The sequence below is a fragment of the Aquarana catesbeiana genome, linkage group LG11 (assembly GCF_042186555.1).
Source record: "Aquarana catesbeiana isolate 2022-GZ linkage group LG11, ASM4218655v1, whole genome shotgun sequence".
Classification (NCBI taxonomy): Eukaryota; Metazoa; Chordata; class Amphibia; order Anura; family Ranidae; genus Aquarana; species Aquarana catesbeiana.
The window spans coordinates 29,975,507-29,998,467 of record NC_133334.1 but is presented as its reverse complement, the minus strand read 5'-3'; the positions used below and the strand labels follow the sequence as shown (position 1 = coordinate 29,998,467).

General features: G+C 46.1%; 1 protein-coding gene across 1 annotated transcript in view; it reads left to right on the top strand.

Moving 5' to 3' along the window:
- The window catches only part of LOC141111931 (uncharacterized), a 54,007-nt gene that overhangs the window by 6,084 nt on the left and 24,962 nt on the right, over positions 1–22,961 (top strand). The window contains exons 2-5 of the mRNA XM_073604152.1: positions 18,626–18,764; positions 19,493–19,624; positions 19,711–19,822; positions 21,247–21,365. Of these exons, the coding sequence (XP_073460253.1) occupies positions 18,626–18,764; positions 19,493–19,624; positions 19,711–19,822; positions 21,247–21,365 (502 nt within the window). The remainder of the gene's footprint in view (positions 1–18,625; positions 18,765–19,492; positions 19,625–19,710; positions 19,823–21,246; positions 21,366–22,961) is intronic.

The window sequence follows — 22,961 nt, the reverse complement described above, 5'->3', positions numbered from 1 at the left end:
AAAGTATTGCAAGAACTACTTGTGGAAATTAGTGCAGCGCGATAAAGGTGGGCGGCACACTGATTCGGACGGTGCCGTTGCCGGTAATAGGCTGCGAGTTGGCATGCGATTTGACATGTCAAATCGCCCCGATGTGAACGGGGGCTAAAGAAGAAAACGAATGCAGCCACCATATCTAATGATTGGTAAGCTGCAATATATGACAATTTTGGTTTTGGCTTTAAAAAGTGTAGTGGGTAGCACTCCTGCCTAGCAGTAAAACGGGTCGCTGGTTTCGAATCCCAACCACAACACTACCTGCCTGGAGTTTGCATGTTCTCCCTGTGCCTGCGTGGGTTTCCTCCCGGTACTCCAGTTTCCTCCCACACGTCTATTTATAGCTGTTGCTGAAATTGTCAAAAACAATAGCAGAGAGGATGTAGCGATGATCTAATACTGTGTGTTATGTAAACATCGGATGATTTGTTACATTGTGTGCGGGAAAGTGATCATAACATGACATGTGTATAGAAAGCCAAAACATTTCTGGATGGAGTACGGAAGGGTTCTCATTCATTGATAATGGCAACTCAAACGTGGTAAGCTAACGCTATAAACGTATCAAAAACGCACAGTTAAAAACGTACAAGGCTCAAAAAGCTGCATGAGCTTACTTTGGCGCATTTGTAGCGCATTGGGCAGCCCCACTGAAATGAATGTTCAGCCCTATGTGTGTAGTGCAAAAACGCAAACAAATGTGCAGAAATGCGCCACCCGCCATTGTGTGTCATAGTGCGAATGGAGCCTAAGGGGCGGTTCACAAAAAAAAAAGGTGTGTCACCTTTTAGCTGTAGCATGAAGGACTTTTTTTTTAACACAAATATACCAGTGTCCCCAATAGTATAGTGCCCCCACCAGTGGCGGCTGGTGCTCCATCGGTTGGGGGGGGTCAGACAGACCTAACCAAAGACCCCCCTCCATCGCTGGAGCCCGCCACCATTGACAACTAGACATGTGCGGTTTGTTTCGTCCCGAATAAATATTCAGACAAATTTTTCGTTATTTGGAGATTCGGACATATCCAAATACATGAATTACAATATAAACAAATTTTACTGAATGCTCCGAATAACGTAACAAAATTTGTCTGAATTTCGGAAATTTGGACTGAAATTCGAATCGAATTTCACATTGAACTCGAGTCGAATTCTAACTACACACATTTCTGAAATCAAAGACTGTGTGTGTTTATTAAAGGACCATTTCGAAATAATTCTGTTTTTGGCCAGCCAAAGGTGATTTAAAGCGGAGCGCCGCCGAAAATTTTTTTTTTAAAAGTCAGCAGCTACAAATACTGCAGCTGCTGACTTTTAAAATATGGACACTTACCTGTCCAGGGCGCCCGCGATGTCGGCACCCGAGGCCGAACCGTCTCTCCGTCCTCGGGTGCTGCCGCCTCCATCTTCGGTAAGGGAATCAGGAAGTGAAGCCATGCGGCTTCACTTCCCGGTTCCCTACTGCGCATGTGTGAGTCGCGCAGCGCAATACGGATGGTCCCTGCTGTCTCTGGGAACCGTGTGTTTCCCAGCAGGCAGCGGGGAGGGGGGAACAGGAAGTGGCGTAAATAACTGCAGATTCTGCGGCTATCTATGCCGGAAGTGGGTACAGATACCTGTAATATACAGGTATCTGCACCCCCCTCCCCCCTGAAAGGTGCCAACTGTGTCACCGGAGGGGGGGAGGAATCAGATGAGTGGAAGTTCCACTTTTGGGTGGAACTCCACTTTAAAGAGTCATTGTAATCATTGGATGAAGGATTTTTCTTTTGTTTGTTCACTTTGCCACATTTGAAACAAAAACGATATAACATTTTTTGTTTCGACTGAATTAAAAATGTATCGATTTGAATGATTCAAATCCAAAAAAATCTGTAAATTTAAAGAAAATTGGAAAACTCTGAATATGAATTCCGAATACGAATTGAACGAATCAACCGGATTGAACTAAACGAAATAACTAGATTAGCGAATCTAAACAAAACAAAATTTTTCGGAATGCACGTGTCTATCGACAGCACCACCCCCACCCCCCACACCCTCTCGCCTGCCAGGCCCCCGTCAGCCCCCCACTTACCCCCTCCGTCTCCTCCGTGTCCCAGCAGTTGCTTCTCCTCCCGGCCAATGGGGTCTTTGGACTCCCGGCCAATGGGGTCTCAGGACCCACTTGATTGGAGGAGAAACAGGAAGACATTCGTCACACAACTGGGTGGGCTCAGGACGCAGTGCTCTGCGCCTCGAGCCCACCCTTTTTTAAGCCAATTAGAGCCTCAGGCTCTAATCATGTTCTTCTAAAAAAAAAAAAAAAAAAAACATAGAAATCCATGCATCCGGATTAGATTAGGGGGCCTGCCGCATGGATTAGGGGGGCGGCGCCCCTGCGCCCCTAATGAGAGACCGCCACTGGTCCTCACTTAAGCTCCGGAAGGTTTTACCCCCCTCATAACCAGGGAAATTTTTTGCAATTCAGCACTGCGCTACTTTAACTGGTAATTGCGCGATCATGCAACGCTGTACCCAAATGAAATATATATCACCATTTTCAGACAAATAGAGCTTTCTTTTGGTGGTGTTTATTTATTTTTATTTTTTTATATAAATTTAAAAAAATGACTGAAAATTTTGAAAACAAATATTTTCTACTTTTTAAAAAAAAATATATCCAACAAAAAAAGTCAAATTTTTTCATAACTTTAGGCCCACAATGTATTCTGCTACATGTCTTTGTTAAAAAAAACAAAACAAAAAAAACAAAAAAAACCCCATCAGTGTCAGTTAGTGAGATAGTGTCCCTCCCAGCCAGTGTCAGTTAACATAGCTCCCAACTGTCCCTGATTTGAGGGACTGTCCCTGATTTGGAGCAATGTCCCTCTGTCCCTCTTCCCCCCTCATTTGTCCCTCATTTTGGTCTGATCTATATAATTGTATATAAAATGCACTATTTATCTTTCAAAAAGTGTTTCCCAGTGCTAAACCTTTCATAAGAATTCTAAATTGCTGCATTTGTAAATTCTAAAAGCCAAAATAAAGGAAAAGTGGTGGTAAAAAAAAAAAAAAAAACACTGCGTGTTTAATTAATATTTTTTTGGTATAATTCTCCTTAAAAGGGGCGTGGCAGGGGGTGTGTCCTATGGATACATACTTTTGCTAACAAGTGCCCCTCGTTCCCATTCCAAAAAGTTGGGAGGTATGAGTTAACACCAGATTGTCCGCCACACTATCACAGTCACACACAGGTTGCTGATCACTGCCATTACTAGTATAGTGTCTGTACGGATCAGTAACTTGATCAAGATCAGAACTATACCAGTGTCCCCAATAGCATAGTGTCCCCAAAAACGCACTTTCATTTTTACCAAACATCTATAGCAGAATACATTTTGGCCTAAGTTTATGAATAAATTTGATTTTATTGTAGAGTAGAAAATGTTTTTTTTTTTTTTTTTTTTTTAATTTTCAGTCTTTTTTTGTTAATATAATAAAAAAAAAAAAAAATGTAGTGGTGATCAAATATTACCAAAAGAAAGCTCTATTTGTGTTAAAAAAACAATATAAATTTTGTTTGGGTACAGTGTTTCATTGCATGACTACGCAACAGCAAAAAAAAAATACCCTGGTCATGAAGGGGGGGTAAAAGCTTCCGGAGCTCAAGTTGTTAATGCTGTTGACCGACTGTATCCATTGTGTCATTTTTTTTATTTTTGCTCATTGTTACACTTATCCAAACTATATATTAAAGCGGTATGCCGAACCTTCGGAGCACCGTGCCGGAAACCGAGGGCTCCCAAGCTTATGCGCGGGAGTGAACGTCATCGCGGCTCCGGGCCAGTCACACAGCCGGAGCGCGCAAAACAAATAAATACTGGGGAAAGATGTCAGCCCTCTCATTGGTGACCGCGCGTGCTGGAAGGCTGTGTTCCAAGGTCAGTAATTGATAATGTGCTAATATGCAATGCATACTGGCACATTATGCAATTGTCTTACAGGGGAAAGTTTTTTTTTTTTTTTTTTTTTACTGCAGCGGTTTACAACCTCTTTATTATTATATTATATTATATTATATATATATATATATAATTATACACACAACAGGTGTTTGTTATCTGCAGATATTCGGAATGAGTACAGTATGTGTGATAAAACAGGCTGAACCTTTATCATTACCAGCGTGCTGATTACATGATTGAGCGCTCTGATTGGCTAGTGACAATGTCATGACTATTTCCGATGTGTGTTATGTCGGACTTTGATACATTGCAACAACCTGATTCTAAAAATAGAAGCCAGGAGTGCATGTTTGTGTCGTTTGTCCCAATTTTCCTTCAAAGTATATACATTATGAATCAGTTCGCCTGCTGATATGATCTTGTAATGAAAATCACACATTTTGGGGGTTATTTACGAAAGGCAAATCCACTTTGCACTGCAAGTGCACTTGAAAGTGCAGTCGCTCTAAATCTAAAGGGGGAGATCTGAAATGATCATCCAATCATGTGCAAGCTAAAATGCTGTTTTTTATTTTCCTTGCATGTCCCCCTCGGATCTACAGCAACTTTACTTCCAAGTACACTTTCAGTGCAAAGTGGAGTTGCCTTTCGTAAATAACCCCCATTTTGTTTTTAAAGAACAACTAACACTATAACAACTAACTATAAATCCTGTATAATAATAACACACATAAAATACGTACAGCGGGGGAAAATAATCATTTGATCCCCTGCAGATTTTGGAAGTTTGCCCATTTACAAAGAAATGAACGGTCTATATTATTTTCATAGGAATATTTTTAATGATAGAGACTGAATATCACCCAAAAATCTAGAAAAAAGACGATACAAATGTTATAAATTGAGTTGCAGTTCAGTGAGTAAAATAAGTATTTGATCGCCTACCAACCAACAATAATTTTGGCTCCCACAGACTGGCTACGGTATGTGCTCATGTGGTACACAGATTAGTCCTGTTATTGTACGAAGCCGCTCCTAACGACAATTCGTTATGTGCATAAAAGGCACCTGTCCACAGAATCTTTCTTGCTTCTTGCCTAGGTTCACATTGGAGCGATTTGTCATGCGATTTGAGAGATCAAATCGCATAAGTCGCAGCCTATTGGAGACAATGGCACTGTTCCAATCGGTGCGACACCGATCTTGCGGCACCGCACCGATTCGCAAAAGTAGTTCCTGCACTACTTTTGCAGATTTCAGGTGCGACTTCAATAGACATCGGTGCATGAAGCCACACAGATGTCTATCAAGTAGCAGCTGAAATCGCGCTGACCTTTCTACTATGAAATCGCGCTACTTCAAGTGAATTAGCGCGATTTCAAAGTAGCATCAATGTGAACCAGGGCTCAAACCTCACCATTACGGGCAAGGCCAAAGAGCTGTCAAAGGATGTCAGGGACAACTTACAAGACTGTAGACCTGCACAAGGCTGGAATGGGGCTACAAGACCATCAGCAAGAAGCTTGGTTGGAGCGATTATTTGCAAATAGAAGAAATACAAAATGAACCATCAATCCCCCTCGGTCTGGAGCTCCATGCAAGGTTTCTCCTTGTAAGGTAAGGATGATCATGAGAAAAGTGAGGGATCAGCCCAGAACTACACGAGAGGAGTTTGTGAATGGTCTCAAGACCACAGTCACCAAACAAACCATTGGTGAAACAATACGCCGCCATGGATTGAAATCCTACAGTGCCTGAAAGGTCCTCCTCCTCAAGAAGTACAGACCCATCTGAAGTTGGCCAATGAATATCTAAATGATTCAAAGAAGGATTGGGAGAAAGTGCTGTGGTCACATGAGAGCAAAATTGAGCTCTTTGGCATTGACTCGATTTGCCGTGTTTGAAGGAGGAAAAATGCTGACTATGACCCTAAGAACACCAACCCTATAGTCAAGCATGGAGGTGGAAACATTATGCTTTGGGGCTGTTTCTCTGCTAAAGGTACAGGCCGACTTTGCCGCATTGAGGGGCCAATGGACGGAGCCATGTATTGTAATATCTTGGATGACAACCTTCTTCCCTCAGCCAGAACACTGAAGATGGGTCATTGATGGGTCTTCCAGCATAACAATGACCCAAAATATACCTCAAAGGAGTGGCACAAGAAGAAGCACATTAAGGTCATGGAGTGGCCTAGCTAGCCTCCGGACCTTAATCCTATAGAGAATTTTTGGAGGGAGCTGAAACTTCGAGTTGCCAAGAGACAGCCAAGAAACCTTAAGGATTTAGAGATCTGTAAAGAAAAGTGGGCCAAAATCCCTCCTGAGATGTGTGCAAACCTGGTCACCAACTACAAGAAACGTCTGACATCTGTGCTTGCCAACAAGGGTTTCTCCACCAAGTATTAAGTCATGTTTTACTTAGGGATCAAATACTTATTTTACTCACTGAGCTGCAACTTAATTTATAACATTTGTATCATGTGTTCTTCCTGGATTTTTGGTTGATATTCTGTCTCTATCGTTTAAAATACACCTATGATAAAAATTATAGACCCTTCCTTTCTTTGTAAATGGGGAAACTTACAAAATCTGCGGGAAATTAAATAATAATTTTCCCCGCTGTAAATGAGAGCTGTTATAACTTTCAAAGGATTTGCAACTTCAAAGGGATTTGTTTATATATATCCAGTCCTGGTATTTGAACTTATTTCTATAGATTTTGGTTTTCAGTATAATTTTACAGACAATGAGACACTGAGTTGTACTCATGTTCCCCTCTTGCCGATCTGTAAAAAGCAATTCACGGTAGATAGCCTTTCACAGACAGCTCAAGTGTAAATGAGCCCCAAAGAAGACAGGTTCCACCTGCATACTCCCTACGAAGGTTCTAATCATTGTCTTCCAATCTGAAACACTCTGGAGTGGATTTACTAATGGTAAATAGACTGTGCATTTGCTTCAGAGCGAATAAATGAGGGGAATCTCTGCTGAATTCCATCATCCAATTACGTGCAAGCAAAAATGCTGTGTTTTTTAAATTTTTTTTTTATCTTCCTTGCATATGATTGGGTATTCTTCACATGGCGGTTGGTCCACAAGGGGCACTGTCCCCCCAGCCCACGGCAATGCCCCCCCCCCCCCAGCCCGCACCATCTGTGTGGCAGTGCACTGTGCAGGGCGCCGGACCAACAGGTCTCTACCAGGTTCGTCACCCCCTCACAAGCATGTGACCACATCCCGAGGCCCCAATTGGTCAGTTTCATACAGAGCACTGCGCCCCGAGCCATCCCATCCTGCGATACCAGCAAATCGGCTTCCAGCTTCCCGGCAAATCAGAACAGGAAGAACCAGAACTCGAAAAGAAGAGCGGGTCAAGACAGAAGGAATGGCACCGGGCACCAGGGGAGATGTGACAGCTGGAGTGAGTGAGGACCAGAAGGGGCCCCCCCGCTCCCCCTCCAGCAGCAGCCGCCACTGGTATTCTTTGCAAAGTGAAGTTTTATCTCAGTTACTAAGCTCTGGAGCAACTGCACTTGCAAAGTGCACAGCCTATTTCCCTTTGGTAACCCCCATCCCATGTTCTAAATTCATGGATTCAGGCTGGGTTCACACTGCAGCATGGAGCGGCTCACAGCAGGGGTCCGGTGCGTCCCTGTTCTTCGTTTTAAGTTTTTGGCTGAATTCGGACCTGAAATGGACCAAAAGACGCTCACTACTCCTGTGCAATTCTCATCGGAGCCGCTCCGGGGATGTGTGAACTGGCTCCATAGAAAGCCGGTCACAATCTCCTGACATGCAAAATGGATGCGGGGAAACCAACATCCAATTCCCAATAGTGTGAACCCAACCTTAAAGTAGTGGTACATGTAGGGGTGTAATTACTTTTTCATTTGACAACACCTGCCAACACCGACAGAGAAACCTTCAGAAATTGCTAAAACAAATCCCTTAACACCTCCTCGAGGGGCCCCTGAAGGGCCGCAGGCTCCAAATTTTGTGTCACATGGCTTTGCCCTCCCAGATCTAAGTTGCGCCCCCCCCCCCCCCCCCAAAGCTCCCTGACCACCCCCTCCGCCCTGCATGCTATGCCCGGCTGCTGAGCTCCTCTCCCATTACAGCACTCTATACTGTTCCTCCTCCGCAGGGATGAAATCACATTCCTTTACAACACAGACAGTTAGCCATGATCTGCACAGGGTGTATCTGCCTACTGCAACTACACTGCCATTCCGACCAGAGAATTTCACAGGTCAGAAGGGCAACATAAAAGCCAGATACACCCTGTGAAGACTGACAGACTGTGTGTAAAGGAATGTGCTTTCAGTTCTGTGTAGTGTGTGTGTGTGTGGGGGGGGGGGGGCTGTATACAGTGCTGGGATGGGAAAGGAGCTCTGCCAAGTGACATGCCAGGGGTCCCTGTCCTCTGATTCTCCAGCGGTGATCCCTGTCCTCTGATTCTCCAGCGGTGATCCCTGCTCTCTGATTCTCCAGCGGTGATCCCTGTCCTCTGATTCTCCAGCGGTGATCCCTGTCCTCTGATTCTCCAGCGGTAATCCCTGTCCTCTGATTCTCCAGCGGTGATCCCTGTCCTCTGATTCTCCAGCGGTGATCCCTGTCCTCTGATTCTCCAGCGGTGATCCCTGTCCTCTGATTCTCCAGCGGTGATCCCTGTCCTCTGATTCTCCAGCGGTGATCCCTGTCCTCTGATTCTCCAGCGGTGATCCCTGTCCTCTGATTCCCCAGCGGTGATCCCTGTCCTCTGATTCCCCAGCGGTGATCCCTGTCCTCTGATTCTCCAGCGGTGATCCCTGTCCTCTGATTCTCCAGCGGTGATCCCTGTCCTCTGATTCTCCAGCGGTGATCCCTGCTCTCTGATTCTCCAGCGGTGATCCCTGTCCTCTGATTCTCCAGCGGTGATCCCTGTCCTCTGATTCTCCAGCGGTGATCCCTGTCCTCTGATTCCCCAGCGGTGATCCCTGTCCTCTGATTCTCCAGCGGTGATCCCTGCTCTCTGATTCTCCAGCGGTGATCCCTGTCCTCTGATTCTCCAGCGGTGATCCCTGTCCTCTGATTCTCCAGCGGTGATCCCTGTCCTCTGATTCTCCAGCGGTGATCCCTGTCCTCTGATTCTCCAGCGGTGATCCCTGTCCTCTGATTCTCCAGCGGTGATCCCTGTCCTCTGATTCTCCAGCGGTGATCCCTGCTCTCTGATTCTCCAGCGGTGATCCCTGTCCTCTGATTCTCCAGCGGTGATCCCTGTCCTCTGATTCTCCAGCGGTGATCCCTGTCCTCTGATTCTCCAGCGGTGATCCCTGTCCTCTGATTCTCCAGCGGTGATCCCTGTCCTCTGATTCTCCAGCGGTGATCCCTGCTCTCTGATTCTCCAGCGGTGATCCCTGTCCTCTGATTCTCCAGCGGTGATCCCTGTCCTCTGATTCTCCAGCGGTGATCCCTGTCCTCTGATTCTCCAGCGGTGATCCCTGTCCTCTGATTCTCCAGCGGTGATCCCTGTCCTCTGATTCTCCAGCGGTGATCCCTGCTCTCTGATTCTCCAGCGGTGATCCCTGTCCTCTGATTCTCCAGCGGTGATCCCTGTCCTCTGATTCTCCAGCGGTGATCCCTGTCCTCTGATTCTCCAGCGGTGATCCCTGTTCTCTGATTCTCCAGCGGTGATCCCTGTCCTCTGATTCTCCAGCGGTGATCCCTGTCCTCTGATTCTCCAGCGGTGATCCCTGTCCACTGATTCTCCAGCGATGATCCCTGTCCTCTGATTCTCCAGCGGTGATCCCTGTCCTCTGATGTAAAGAGGAACTCTGGGCACTTTGAGTATCTTGGCGTGCGGTGGATGTATCTGCACGCACGTTGGAAGTAGTGGGGGGGGGGGGGCAGGTCAACTTTTGCATCTGGGCCCTCAAGCTTCAAGCTACGCCTCTGTACATAGGAATGTTTCTTTGCACTTATTGTTTTCAGCTATTCATAAAAAGCAAATGTCTGATGACTCAGTGATATTTTACACCTGGGAATCAATGGCAGGCTGCCAGCCATACCGCTAATATATGGCCGATATCTCTAGTGATAAAAGGGAGGTGGGGGCGGACATCAGTTTCACAGTTGTTTTCATGTGGTTTCTATTGCAACCTATAAAATGCATGCAGGAAAACACATTTTTAGGTGAACCTGGTGAACTCCCATTTTTGTAAATAAGATATAATAATGGTTGTTGAAATTATGAAATAATATCTGGGCCAAGAGATCTTTTCTGCTAAGCACATAGGACACCCCGGCGGATTCTCAATGGGTATACATACCGCAATACAATTGTGATACTCCATTGTTTACAAAAGGCTGCAATCTCTGAGAACTATGATGCATTGGGGTTGATTTACTAACACTGGAAAGTGTGAAATCTGGTGCAACTCTGCATAGAAACCAATCCGCTTCCAGGTTTTATTGTCAAAACTTAAAGTGTTACTAAACCCAAGAGCCTGCATTCACTATATCTGGTCTCCCACAGTACACAGAGTATGGAAACGCAATTATTTTAGTAAAAATATACTGCTAAATACCTTTTCTCATCAGCAGTTAGAGCAGTCTTGCAACTGTTACCAGTGTCCAGCCAAGCACTGGTTAAAGCTTGTAGGAGGAGTTTTCTGACTGCGCTTTGAGGCTTCAGGACCCCTGACCCTCTGTCTGGACAAAGCTGATTAGCCCTGTGCTGATCACATGCATCCTCCCCAGAAAAAAAAAAAAAAAACTCTCTAGCAATGCACACCAAACTGAGCATGTGCAGCCTGACTCCATAGACTCTGTGTTATCAGGAAATTATTAGGAGTCAGTGAAAAAAGGGGAGGATCAAAGAAGACAGGATCAAACAGCATTTTTTACACAATGCAGAGGATTAATCCCTTAGGTTCCACAGAGAGTATAACAAGCATGCTTTACTGCATATATAGACTGATTTTACTGTTGTGGGTAACACTTTGATTGAACAAGCTGAAGTTAGAAGCTGATTGGTTCCCATGCACAGCTGCACCAGATTTTTCACTCTCCAGTTTTAGTAAATCAACCCCAGTGCAGCAATATCAAATAAGATAACTAGGGCTGGGGAAATTAACGATTAATTCCTCGATTAATCGTTAATTTTTTTGATCGATCAAAACTCTTTTGATCGGTACTCACCTCTCCACCGGCTTCCGGGTCTTCAGGGAGTTCCGTCGGAGATCCGGTGACGTCATGGACATCGACGTCACCGGACTCCTCCCCCCTTCCCCAAGTGCCTCCGTCTGCTAACGAAGGGAAAGGGGGGAGGAGTCCGGTAACGTCGATGTCCGTGTCGTCACCGGACAGCCTGGACAGTGATGGTAAATATGGATGCGGTTAACTGGGATCATTCAGTGAGCTAAGTGTAGGCAAATTTGATAACCTCCGTTTTTAACATTGTTGTCCTTAGAGGCTGATAAGCTGTGATATTTTTGCCGTCTGGATCAGCTTCTGCTGTTGCCATGATGGCGGCGCTTGCTTTTGATTGACTTGTGACGTCCTAGCCATGCCCCGCTATGTCCAGCTTTGGCTGTTGCCATAACAACGGTGCTATTCAAGTAGGGCAGGGATATGCAATTAGCGGACCTCCAGCTGTTGCAGAAATACAAATCCCATGAGGCATAACAAGACTCTGACAGCCACAAGCATGACACCCAGAGGCAGAGGCATGATGGGACTTGTAGTTTTGCAACAGCTGGAGGTCCGCTAATTGCAGATCCCTGCTGTAGGGTGATGCCGTAGCCCCGCCCAGGAAAATTTTAATCAGTAACAGCCCTAAAGATAACCAAGTGACATCTGAACATGCAGAGCTATAAACAGGTTATTTAGCCATTGTAGTAGATAGAAAAGAGAAACCGGCCTGAAAGATTTACAACCCTCACAGCTCAATGCAGGTCCAAAGGCTAGGGATGCCGTATTCTACCAAACATAAGAACATGTCTCCCAGCTTTCATTGGCACAAAAAATATTCCCGTTCATGAAAAGTCAATCTAATAAATAAGATATATAAGGCTGATCAAAAAAACAAATCCATGTATAGCCAGCTTTACTCATTCACATAGGGGGAGGGGGGTGGTATCTGGGGGACTATATTTAAAGGGGACGTCCAAATTCTGATAGGTCTCCCACCCGCAGACCCCACAACCACTGGCCAGGGTTGTGGGGAAGAGGATCCTCATCAGCATAGATTGTTGAGGGCATGTGTCTTGCTATGGTTAAGGAAATGGGGGGGCACAGTATTGTTCCCTTTTCTAGCCAGCCAGGCTGCTCGCTTGGATAACGGTCTAATATGGATTTCTGGTATAGAACTTGTGGGGACCTGGTGTATTTTTTTTTTCTGTTTTTGCATGGGGTGTCCCTTAAAATGTATACTAGACCCTCACTGGAGACTGATAATGCTGTTGTCTAGGGGTGTTGCCTTTGTTTCTCCACCCAGAGCAGGGCCACCCTAACAATGGCATCCCTAGGGGGGGCCAGAGGGGGCCCTGACCCCGCCAACATTATGCTGTGCCCCACCATGTGCTCGCCCCCCCCCCAATTAAAAAATGTTTTTTTTTCTTTTTACAAAAAGGCAATGTCTAAGAGGGAGAGCGTCCCCAGTCAGCTCCTGCGGGTGATTCTTCCCCCCTCCCTCTGCTCACTGACACTGCATAATGCCGCCCGCTCTGCTCCTTCCCCTGCATCCTCATTGGCAGGGAGAAGAGCGAGTTGCAGGAAGGACTCCACCAGGACTCTCAGTTACTGAAAAAACAGACTGATTTCTCCCGTCCTTAGGACAGGAGAACCAGCCTGTAAATTCCAAGAGATGCCAGACCAGAGCAGTCAATAGCAGGGGCAGGACAGCAAGAGGAGGCTGGGGAACCCCACAGTGGCAGAACACCAGGGCCCGGTGGCAAGACAACCTTTGCAACCCTGATAGTTCTCCCACTGCTTTGGACCCTTATATTTTCTTGGTATGCTGGTGACATATATCTCTTGTCTTCTGCCACCCTGGGGGGCCCAATACAGTAGGAAGGGAGCTCACTGCAGAACATGTGAAAGGGCCCATTGTGGGATCGTAGTAAAGGGCCACCATATCTGTGGATTGGTAAGCTACACGATTTAAAATGTGTGCATGTGGTTTCAATACCCCTTTAATTCCTGATTCCTCTTAAAATGCATTGGCTTTGTAAACATTTATATTTAAATACCAGAAATGACTTCTGAGCAGTTTGTGTACCAGGAATGATGTAAGCGATGTTTTTTTCATGAAATGACTTTTCAGGGCTGACCACATTCAATACTTTCCACCGCTAACCTCGCCCTGAACTCCAGCCACATGTCATTAAAAAAAACAAAAAAACTGTTTTACGATCACTGACAATAATCGCATGGCTACAGGGCTGCTCACCTCTCACTGGTGACATGCAGACCGCGTTTCAGAAATGTGGACGTGACTCTCGCTGGGTGATGTCATAATCTGGATCCTGCTTATCTACTTAGATATTAAACTGAGTACACGGAAATGTACACGAGGATTATGTAATGATACAATGTAACTATTGATACTTCTGAATTAAAGTGTTTCTTGCAGCCCCTTTTATACATCCTCCGTTCTGATTACCAGGAGATCAGTGAACAGGCTCCCTGCTGAATGGATGTCACTTTTTATCCATTCAGTTTTTTTCTTCTCTCCAGCTTGTGACTGCAGGCAAATGGACCCATGTTAGTCTATAGACAGGCAGATGTACACGAATGCGTGTCTGTTTTCATCCTCTTTCCCCTAATCCATCATGTTTAGGCTTCATGCACACGAGATGCCAGTGCAAACTCTGCTGAACACATGTTTTTAAAAGCTGAAACCGGCATTCAGACAAGCCCGTCTTTCCGCGTTTGCATGCCGCGTTTAGCCGCGTTTTACCGCGTTTGCGTCTAGAAGCGTCTGCAGAGCAGAGAATGACATTTTGTGACCCAACTTTGGGGCCCCGTATCTCAGGGCCACTTGGTGCTAGGAACCCCAACTTTGGTGTCGTAACACAGTGAAACTAACAATACAACATATCCAAAGGGGGTTCCTAGCACCAAGTGGCCCCGAGATATGAGGCCCCAAATTCTGGTCGCAAAATGTCATTCTCTGCTACAGAAAAGTGCTTGACATTTTGTGACCCGAATTTGGGGCCCATTATCTGCAGGGGCCACTTCGTGCTAGAAACCCCAAAGTTGGATATGTTGTAGTTCTAGTTCAACTGTGTTTACACACCAACTTTGGGGTTCCTAGCACCAAGTGGCCCTGAGATATGGGGCCCCAAATTCGGGTCGCAAAATATCATTCTCTGCTGCAGAAAAGTGCTTGACATTTTGTGACTCGACTTTGGGGCCCAAAATCTCGGGGCCACTTAGTGCTAGGAACCCCGAATTTGGATATGTTGTAGTGCTAGTTCAACTGTGTTTGCACACCAACTTTGGGGTTCCTAGCACCAAGTGGCCCTGAGATATGGGGCCCCAAATTCAGATCGCAAAATGTCATTCTCTGCTGCAGTTTAGCATCATATTTCTGTGTTTTCTGGTACAAAAAATAGGGTTCCTTTAAAAACACTTATAAACGCAAACGCGGTTAGACGCGGTACCCGCATTTAGCTGCGTTTAGCCGCGTTTGGCATCTGAAACGTGGAAAACTTTTGCTTCTGAACCCTTTTTTTGCTTCTGGAAAAACAAGGTTAAACACAACTGCCTAAAAACGCCAAAAAACGAGACTGTGTAGTGTACATGGACACATAGGATAACATTGAATGAGTTCAGGGGCAGTTGAAAAAAGTGTCCAACTGCCTCTGAACGCGCGGTTAACAGCGTCTCGTGTGCATGAGGCCGTTAGGTCCAAATAAACAGAATGGGAGACGAACCCTTTTTTTTTTTTTTGGATATAGACGACGAGGTAATCGGATGTAAATGGACACACTTTCATTTACATCCACCTGCCAATAGACTAATGCCGCATACACACGGTCGGACTTTACGGCAGACTTTGCCGGCGGACTTTTCAACGGACTTTACAACGGACTTCCTGAATGAACGGACTTGCCTACACACAATCCACCAAAGTCTGTCAAATTCGTACGTGATGACGTACACCGGACTAAAACAAGGAAGTTCATAGCCAGTAGCCAATAGCTGCCCTAGCGTGGCTTTTTGTCCGTTGAACTAGCATACAGACGAGCGGACTTTTCAACCGGACTCGATTTCAACGGATTGATTTAAAACATGTTTTAAATCTAAGTCCGTCCAACTTTTGAGAAAACAAAGTCCGCTGGAGCCCACACACGATCGAATTGTCTGACGACATCCAGTCCGCCGGGCAAAGTCTGCCGTAAAGTCCGCTCGTGTGTACGCGGCATAACATAGAGCTTCCAATCAGATCTGCCTGAGAAACCTGACAGCTGGGTCTCATAATGGACCCATGTTAACCACTTGCCTACCGGCCACTTTTACACCCTTCCCGCCCAGGCCAGTTTTACAGCTTTCAGAGCTGTCGCATTTTGAATGACAATTGCGCAGTCATGCAACACTGTACCCAAACAACATTTTTATCATTTTTTTCACATAAATAGAGCTTTCTGTTGGTGGTATTTGATCACCGCTGGGTTTTTTATTTTTTGCTAAACAAACGAAAAAAGACACCAGTTTTTTTTTTTTAAATACTTTTTTTCATAGTTTGTTATTACAAACAGGTAGTTTTTCTTCTTCACTGATGTGCGCTGATGAGGCTGCACTGATGGGCTCTAATAGGCGGCACTGATAGGTGGTACTGATGGGCACTGATAAGGGGCACTGATGGACACTGATAGGTGGCACTGATGGGCTCTAATAGGTGGCACTGATAGGTGATACTGATGGGCACTGATAGGTGGCACTGATGGGCTCTGATAGGTGGCACTGATGGGCACTGATAAGGGGCATTGATGGACACTGATAGGTGGCACTGATGGGCTCTAATAGGCGGCACTGATAGGTGGTACTGATGGGCACTGATAAGGGGCACTGATGGACACTGATAGGTGGCACTGATGGGCTCTGATAGGTGGCACTGATAGGTGGTACTGATGGGCACTGATAAAGGGCACTGATGGACACTGATAGGTGGCACTGATGGGCTCTGATAGGTGGCACTGATAGGTGGTACTGATGGGCACTGATAGGTGGCACTGATGGACACTGATAGGTGGCACTGATGGGCTCTGATAGGCGGCACTGATAGGTGGTACCGATGGGCTCTGATAGGTGGCACTGATGGGCTCTGATAGGTGGCACTGATGGGCTCTGATAGGCGGCACTGATAGGTGGTACCGATGGGCTCTGATAGGCGGCACTGATGGGCTCTCATAGGCGGCACTGATAGGTGGTACCGATGGGCTCTGATAGGCAGCACTGATAGGCACTGATAGGCACCGATAGGTGGCACTGATAGGCACTGATAGGCACTGATAGGTGGCACTGATAGGTAGCACTGATAGATGCATTAAAGGTGAAAAACACCTGGCAGTGACCCCCCCCCCCCAGCCCCCCGTTTTACTTACCTAAGCCCTGGAATTTCACCCGGCAGAGACACGCTCTTCCTCTGCCCGGGGTTCTCGGCTCTCGATTGAATAGATTGATAGCAGCACAGCCATCGGCTCCCGCTGCTGTCAATCAAATCCAATGACGCGGGCGCCGGGAGGCAGGGCCGAGTCCGGCATTTGTGTCTGTGGATGCAAATGCTGGATTCGGGAGCGCGCCCGCAAGGTAACCCCCTTGGGAGAGCGCTACTCCTAGGGGTTTATACGATGTGGGGAGGAGCCGCAAGAGCCGCTGAGGGACCCCAGAAGTCCAGGATCGGGGGCCACTCTGTGCAAAATGAACTGCACAGTGGAGGTAAGTAGGACACGTTTGTTATTTAAAAAAAAAAAACACGAACCTTTACAATCACTTTCAGCACAACATCACACCAGACCCTTTCCCAGCTACCCGGATCGTGCGAGGAGCCTGTGGGACGCAGTAGAACTGCCAGGACTACATACTTATGAAGAGCATTACTCCCACTTATATCTTGTAGGTATTTTTAATCTTGTGCTACTGTTTTAATACTACACTTAGAGAGGCGCCTCTCCCCAATTGTTTCTTTTATATGTTTTGCAGAGTTGCTGGACACACTCTGAGGATGGCTGCCTCTTTTTAAATCACCCCCTTACCGCTGTTTTTACTTAAAGACTGACTAATCAAATGTACATTATTACATACTAAGGGCATTGCCTCCTGGAGCACCAGATACCCAGTTTACCTTCACTTCACACTTCACACGCACGTGAACTTTAATGGCATCCCAGTCTTAGTCCAAAGGGTTCAATATAAAGTTGGCGCTTCCTTTGCAGCTATAACAGCTTCAACTCTTCTGGGAAGGCTGTCCACAAGGTTTAGGAGTGTGTCTATGGGAATGTTTGACCATTCTTCCAGAAGATCATTTGTGGGGTCAGGCACTGATGTTGGACGAGAAGGCCTGCCTTGCATTTTTACTCCAGAGGAACCCTTAAAAAATGTTCAGGTCTTTTTCATTGAGATTTTTTTCTTTGCATATAAAGGTAAAAAGATACATGCACTGTGTACAAAGTAGACAATTAGTAATCATATCATACTGGAAAGCAATCTAGTTGACAACATCAAAAAGGAGGTCAAACCAGCAGGATAAAAGTAGCAACAAGGACCTCTCTTATAGGCTATGTAAGGCAAATAGTTGCAATTCCAAATTACCAGTCTGCAAGCATTTAGATATCAAGGAAGGTTCAATACTTTACCATCATGGTAGCCTAAATGTAAAACATCTTGTAAAATTGAAAGAAAAAAAGAAAAAAACAAGAACCCAAAACTGAGGGAAAGGAAAGAATAAGGAAAAAAGGACTACCACAACGTTCCAAAACCTCAGTAGAACCCAACAACCAAAGTATCTGCAAAATCTGAGGAAGTTCACATAAGGCGGGTCCTCCCTAAGGTGCCATACTTCCCAGACAAAATTATGGGCCTCCAGTTTATCATTAATTCTAGCTGTTGGTTTCTCCATCAATTCTACATTTTTAATCCTAGCAGACAGAGCAGCTGAGCTTTTTTTTTTTTTCAAATAAGTGCTATAAGGCATCTGGCAAATGTTCAGGTCTATGGGAACCCCTCATTATAAAAAAAAAATCAGGGGTCAATGGGGAAAAAATTACCTTATGCTGGTGGTCAATGGGAATAATGGATTAGTAATAGACAGAATGGAACCTTACAGACAGCTAGGAAGAATATTGGTGTCATACTATTGGCTCCTTCAAGTGGCATTGGCCTTAGAACCATTCAGGCCCCATCAGATGGAAGGCCAATCCGACACAACTCAAGGAACATCTGGAGGAACCTTACAGTTCCATGGAACCCTGGTTGAGCATGGCTGCTCTGTAGATTCTCTGCATGAAAATAAATTCAGTAGCTCTCCTAAAAAATCTTCTCAGGATAAGCTGTAAAGCATTTTTCAAGTCCATCCTGACCAGTGTATTTATGCGCTGTTATGAAGGTGTTTTTACTTACAAACATTTAACATTATTTTCTGTAATTCCTCTTACAGGTTAGTCGAACGTTGTGTTTCCCTGTACAGCCGGAAGTCCAGGAGAATCTGCCATCCCATAACCGGACACTACGAGAAACCCAGTGCAACGAGGAAGAGTATTCATTCCAAGAAATATGTTGTCAGAAATGCCCAGCAGGTGAAAAGTTTATCTATAAGACCCAGTAGGGCTTATTTTCGGGGTAGGGCTTGTCATGTGCTGTCTTCTCTCCCAATCTCCCTCACTGCCTGTCAGGAATCCCCAGTGGCCAGTGGAATCAAGTACAAGTGCCTGCAAAACTCCAGAATGCACTGTATTACAGTATCAGATAATGAAAATTGTACTTTTCTGTAATCCATGTGTAATGCCTTCCCATAGAACCGCTCCCATGACCCGCCGGGGTACTGCAGAGGGAGGGGGGCCCGAGATCCACCGCTGACAGCTGGCAGAAGAGAAGAACAGTGGCACATCAGCTGAGCGACGCTCGGCTCTTCCATGGCCCGCCGGAGCTCTCCTTCCCGCTCTGAGCACTGGGGGGAGGCAAAATCCCCCGCTGACAGCTGGGAGAAGAGGAGGGGAGCAGCGGCAGGCCAGCTGAGCACCGAGCGACGCTATACCGAAGGCATCCGGCACACACAGCCCACATCACATACCACACTAGGTCTTATTTTCGGGGTAGGGCTTATATTGCAGCCCTCCCTGAAAATCGCTATAGGGTTTATTTTCAGGGTAGGTCTTATTTTTGGGGAAACATTCAATTCAAAATATGAGCTGTCAGATAATCCCCTATAGCAAAGCTAACAAGATTAATTGTTTAAATCCTGAAATAAATACATTTACATATCATGTTATGGAATGTATAATGTGATGTATCACTCCTATGCTAGGCACATACGTCGCTGATCATTGTACTGAGAACCACCAACGCGGATCATGCCAGCCTTGTTCTGCCGGACAAGATTATTTGGCGAGCCCCAGTGGATTTGAGGCATGCTTGACCTGTACGATCTGTAGACTAGGTAAGTGCGGCAGCCGAGGTTATCTGTGCAGACCATGGGTCATTCCTACAAGGAGGACAACCTACTGATTGACTTTTGTATTGCAGATCAAGTTCAGTTGTATGCGTGTACTCCGAAAAGCGACACAGTCTGCCAATGCAAACCCGGGACTTACTGCATCCCAGGAGATGTATGTGAAATCTGCAATAAATGTTTAAGGTAATTTTTTTATAGTAACTTCGGGCAAAATTTTTATTTTCCCATGCAGTGGGGCTGAGCCCGCAATGTATGGGTTAACTGCTTGTTTTGTACAGGGGCACAAGGAAAGGCAGTACTTACCCGATCCTTTTCATCCTCTGGAAACCAGGACTCCCCTACGTCCAGCAGTGGACTGGTCCTTTTGTCCTCATGTCCAGAGCCAGTCTATGGGTGTGATGACATCAGGAACAGTCCATTCACGAGACCGCTAGCATGTGGGGGGGCAGGAGCTGTGGGAACCAGTCTTGCACTTGGAGGATTGGCCGATTAGGTAAACATATCTCCACTTTCCTCACCCCTAGACAAAAGCGTGCAGATTATTCATCCATGGACCTTCTGGAAACCAGCTCTCCCCCATGTCCAGTAGTGGACTGTTCCTGCTGTCCTCAGTTCCAGAGCCGGTCTATGAGCGTAATGATGTCAGGTACAATCCATTCACAAAACCTCTAGCGCGCGGGGGTCAGGAGCGGTGGGGACCAGTCTTGCGCTTGGAGGATTGGCCAATTAGGTAAGTATATCTCCACTTTCCTCACCCCTACACTAAAGTGAGCAGATTATTCATCTTTAGACCCTCTGGAAACCAGTTCTCCCCCAGTCCAGTAGTGGACTGTTCCTGCTGTCCTCATGCCAGAGCCGGTCTATGGGCGTAATGACGTCAGGTACAGTCCATTCACAAGACCTCTAGCGTGCGGGGGGCAGGAGCAGTGGGGACCGGTCTTGTGCTTGGAGGATTGGCAGATTAGGTAAGTATATCTCCACTCTCCTCACCCCTAGACAAAAATGAGCAGTTATCCCATCCTTCGATCCTCTGGAAACCAGCTCTCCCCCAGTCCAGCAGTGGACTGTTCCTGCTGTCCTCACGTCCAGAGCCAGTCTATGGGCGCAATGACATCAGGAACAGTCCATTCATGAGACTGCTAGCATGCGGGGGGGGGGGGGGGGCAGGAGCGGTGGGGACCGGTCTTCGCTTGGAGTATTGGAATGTTAGGTAAGTATATCTCCACTTTCCTCACCCCTATACAAAAGCAAGCAGTTCATTAAAGCCCAGTCCCCCTTCCCTTTCTCTCTACTTCACCATTCCCTTTTCTTCCCTTACCTTTCTCACCTCTTTCCTAACCCCCTTCCTTTCTTTCCTCTTCCCACTAAATGCAGTGCAAGAGGTATGAATGGGCCCTTAGGAAGCAGCCACAGCCTGGATATAAAAGCCTGTCTCCTGCCTGCATGCTGTAGAGAAGGGCCTTTGCACTCTGTGGGGAAGCAGTGATCTCTCTGCAGAGGTCTAACATACCCCCATGCTGAGTCAAGCCTAAAGTTTTCCAAAGAGCAAAGTTCATGCTCCCTGCTGATTGTCCTGCAATATGAAAGTTGTTTGTGATCTTCTTCAGATGTGGCAAAGGAAAGCGCGTTAAAGAGGAATGCACCGCCACAAAGAATACCGTATGTGAAGATATTCCAATAACAAAACCTACCTCAAACACAACCAGCTCATACCTCCTGCCAAAAGGTATGTATCCTGTAAAGTATACATGTACAATTCATATAAATAACTACCAGACATCCAACTTACTGCATACTTGACAACTAATTATAATTTCCAAGGGACTTTTCCAGATTTTGCCCCTGGAAATGATAAAGGTATACAGATAGGTTACACAACCTTTGGGTTTGTGCAAGCATTGACAGGGATTCAGAATCATTTTTTTATTCAGGGCTTCAGATTGAGGGTTTCTTGATGACTTGTCAATGGGACCTTATCAGAGTCCAAAGCTTAAAAAAAAACCTAGGACCTTGATAAGGTCCCATTGACAAGCCTTCAGGCAGGCATGTACTGGCCATTGGGATTACTGGGAGTTTCCCGGTGGACCGATGGCTCAGTGGGCCGGTCTCCAGAATTCCCAAGCCTCCCATATTTTGGCTGCGACTCCCGCGAGGTACTTGTGATATCCCGGCTACAGGGCCGATCCTGGATGGTCCCCTGGTTCACAGCAAGGAATGATCGGCCGCTTCTCCTCCTCTCCCTCCTATAGGTGTCAGCTAAAAAAGCTATACAGGGAGATCGGTGTTCACAGGTGTCCCTCCCGTCGCACCGATCATTCCCGGCTGTTTCCTGTGGCCCCCTGTCCTCCTTCTCCGGCCCCCCTCCGTGTCATCCTCCTCCGCCCCACTTGTCCCTGGAAGCCGGCTTCCCTTCTCTCCTCTCCCGCCAGCTACGGGGGGAAACTGTCAGGATGGAGGGTGGAGGAAGGGACCGGTAAATATGTAATTTACCGGCCCCTTCCTTTTCTAAATTGGAGACAGTGAGCAATCGCTACTGATCGCGCCTGTGTCCTGTGAAAACTAAGCAGCGTAAACTGTGTTTACTCTGCTTCAGTTTATGAATGAACAGGAGCCGCTGTCTCTTGTCCATTCATCTTCAATGCTGAGAAAGGGACTGGGGAATCTGTGTCCTCAGTCCCTTTCTCTGTCTCAAAGGGGAGATGTCAGGGGTCTGTTTAGACCCCTGATATCTCACCAAAGGCCATCAACAGCGCCGATAAAAAAAAAATACAATAGATATTAAAAAATTGAATTGTAAAAAAATTCAAAAAATTTTAATTGTAAAAAAATAAAATAAAAAACTACTGTTACCACTCCCTGCCCTACCAACACTGCCCACTGACCCCCCCCCCCCACCCCCACCCCCAAAAAGCAGTGTGAAAAAAAATTAAAAACAAGTTAAACTGTAAAGAGATCAATACATAAAAAAAACTACTGACACCGTCCACTGCCCTACTGACACCGTCCACTGCCACATACCCCCACCCCCTTCCCCAGAAGCACTGTGAAAAAAATATTTTAAAAAATTATTTAAAAAAAAATAATAAACAACAAAATTGTAAAAAATATACTTACAGTGGAATGTTTTTACTCATGTTTTTTTTGCGCAATTGCTTATAGTTTATATACTGTTTTTGTGTGCAGGGGGATTGGTTCTAGCACATGCCCCCCTTTCATCTGATGTCCGGGCCCCCTTGTGTGCCCCTTACCCCCGCAGCACTGCCAACGGGTACACAGGGGGATGTTTCAGGATGGAGAGTGGGGAAAGGGGCCGGTAAATATT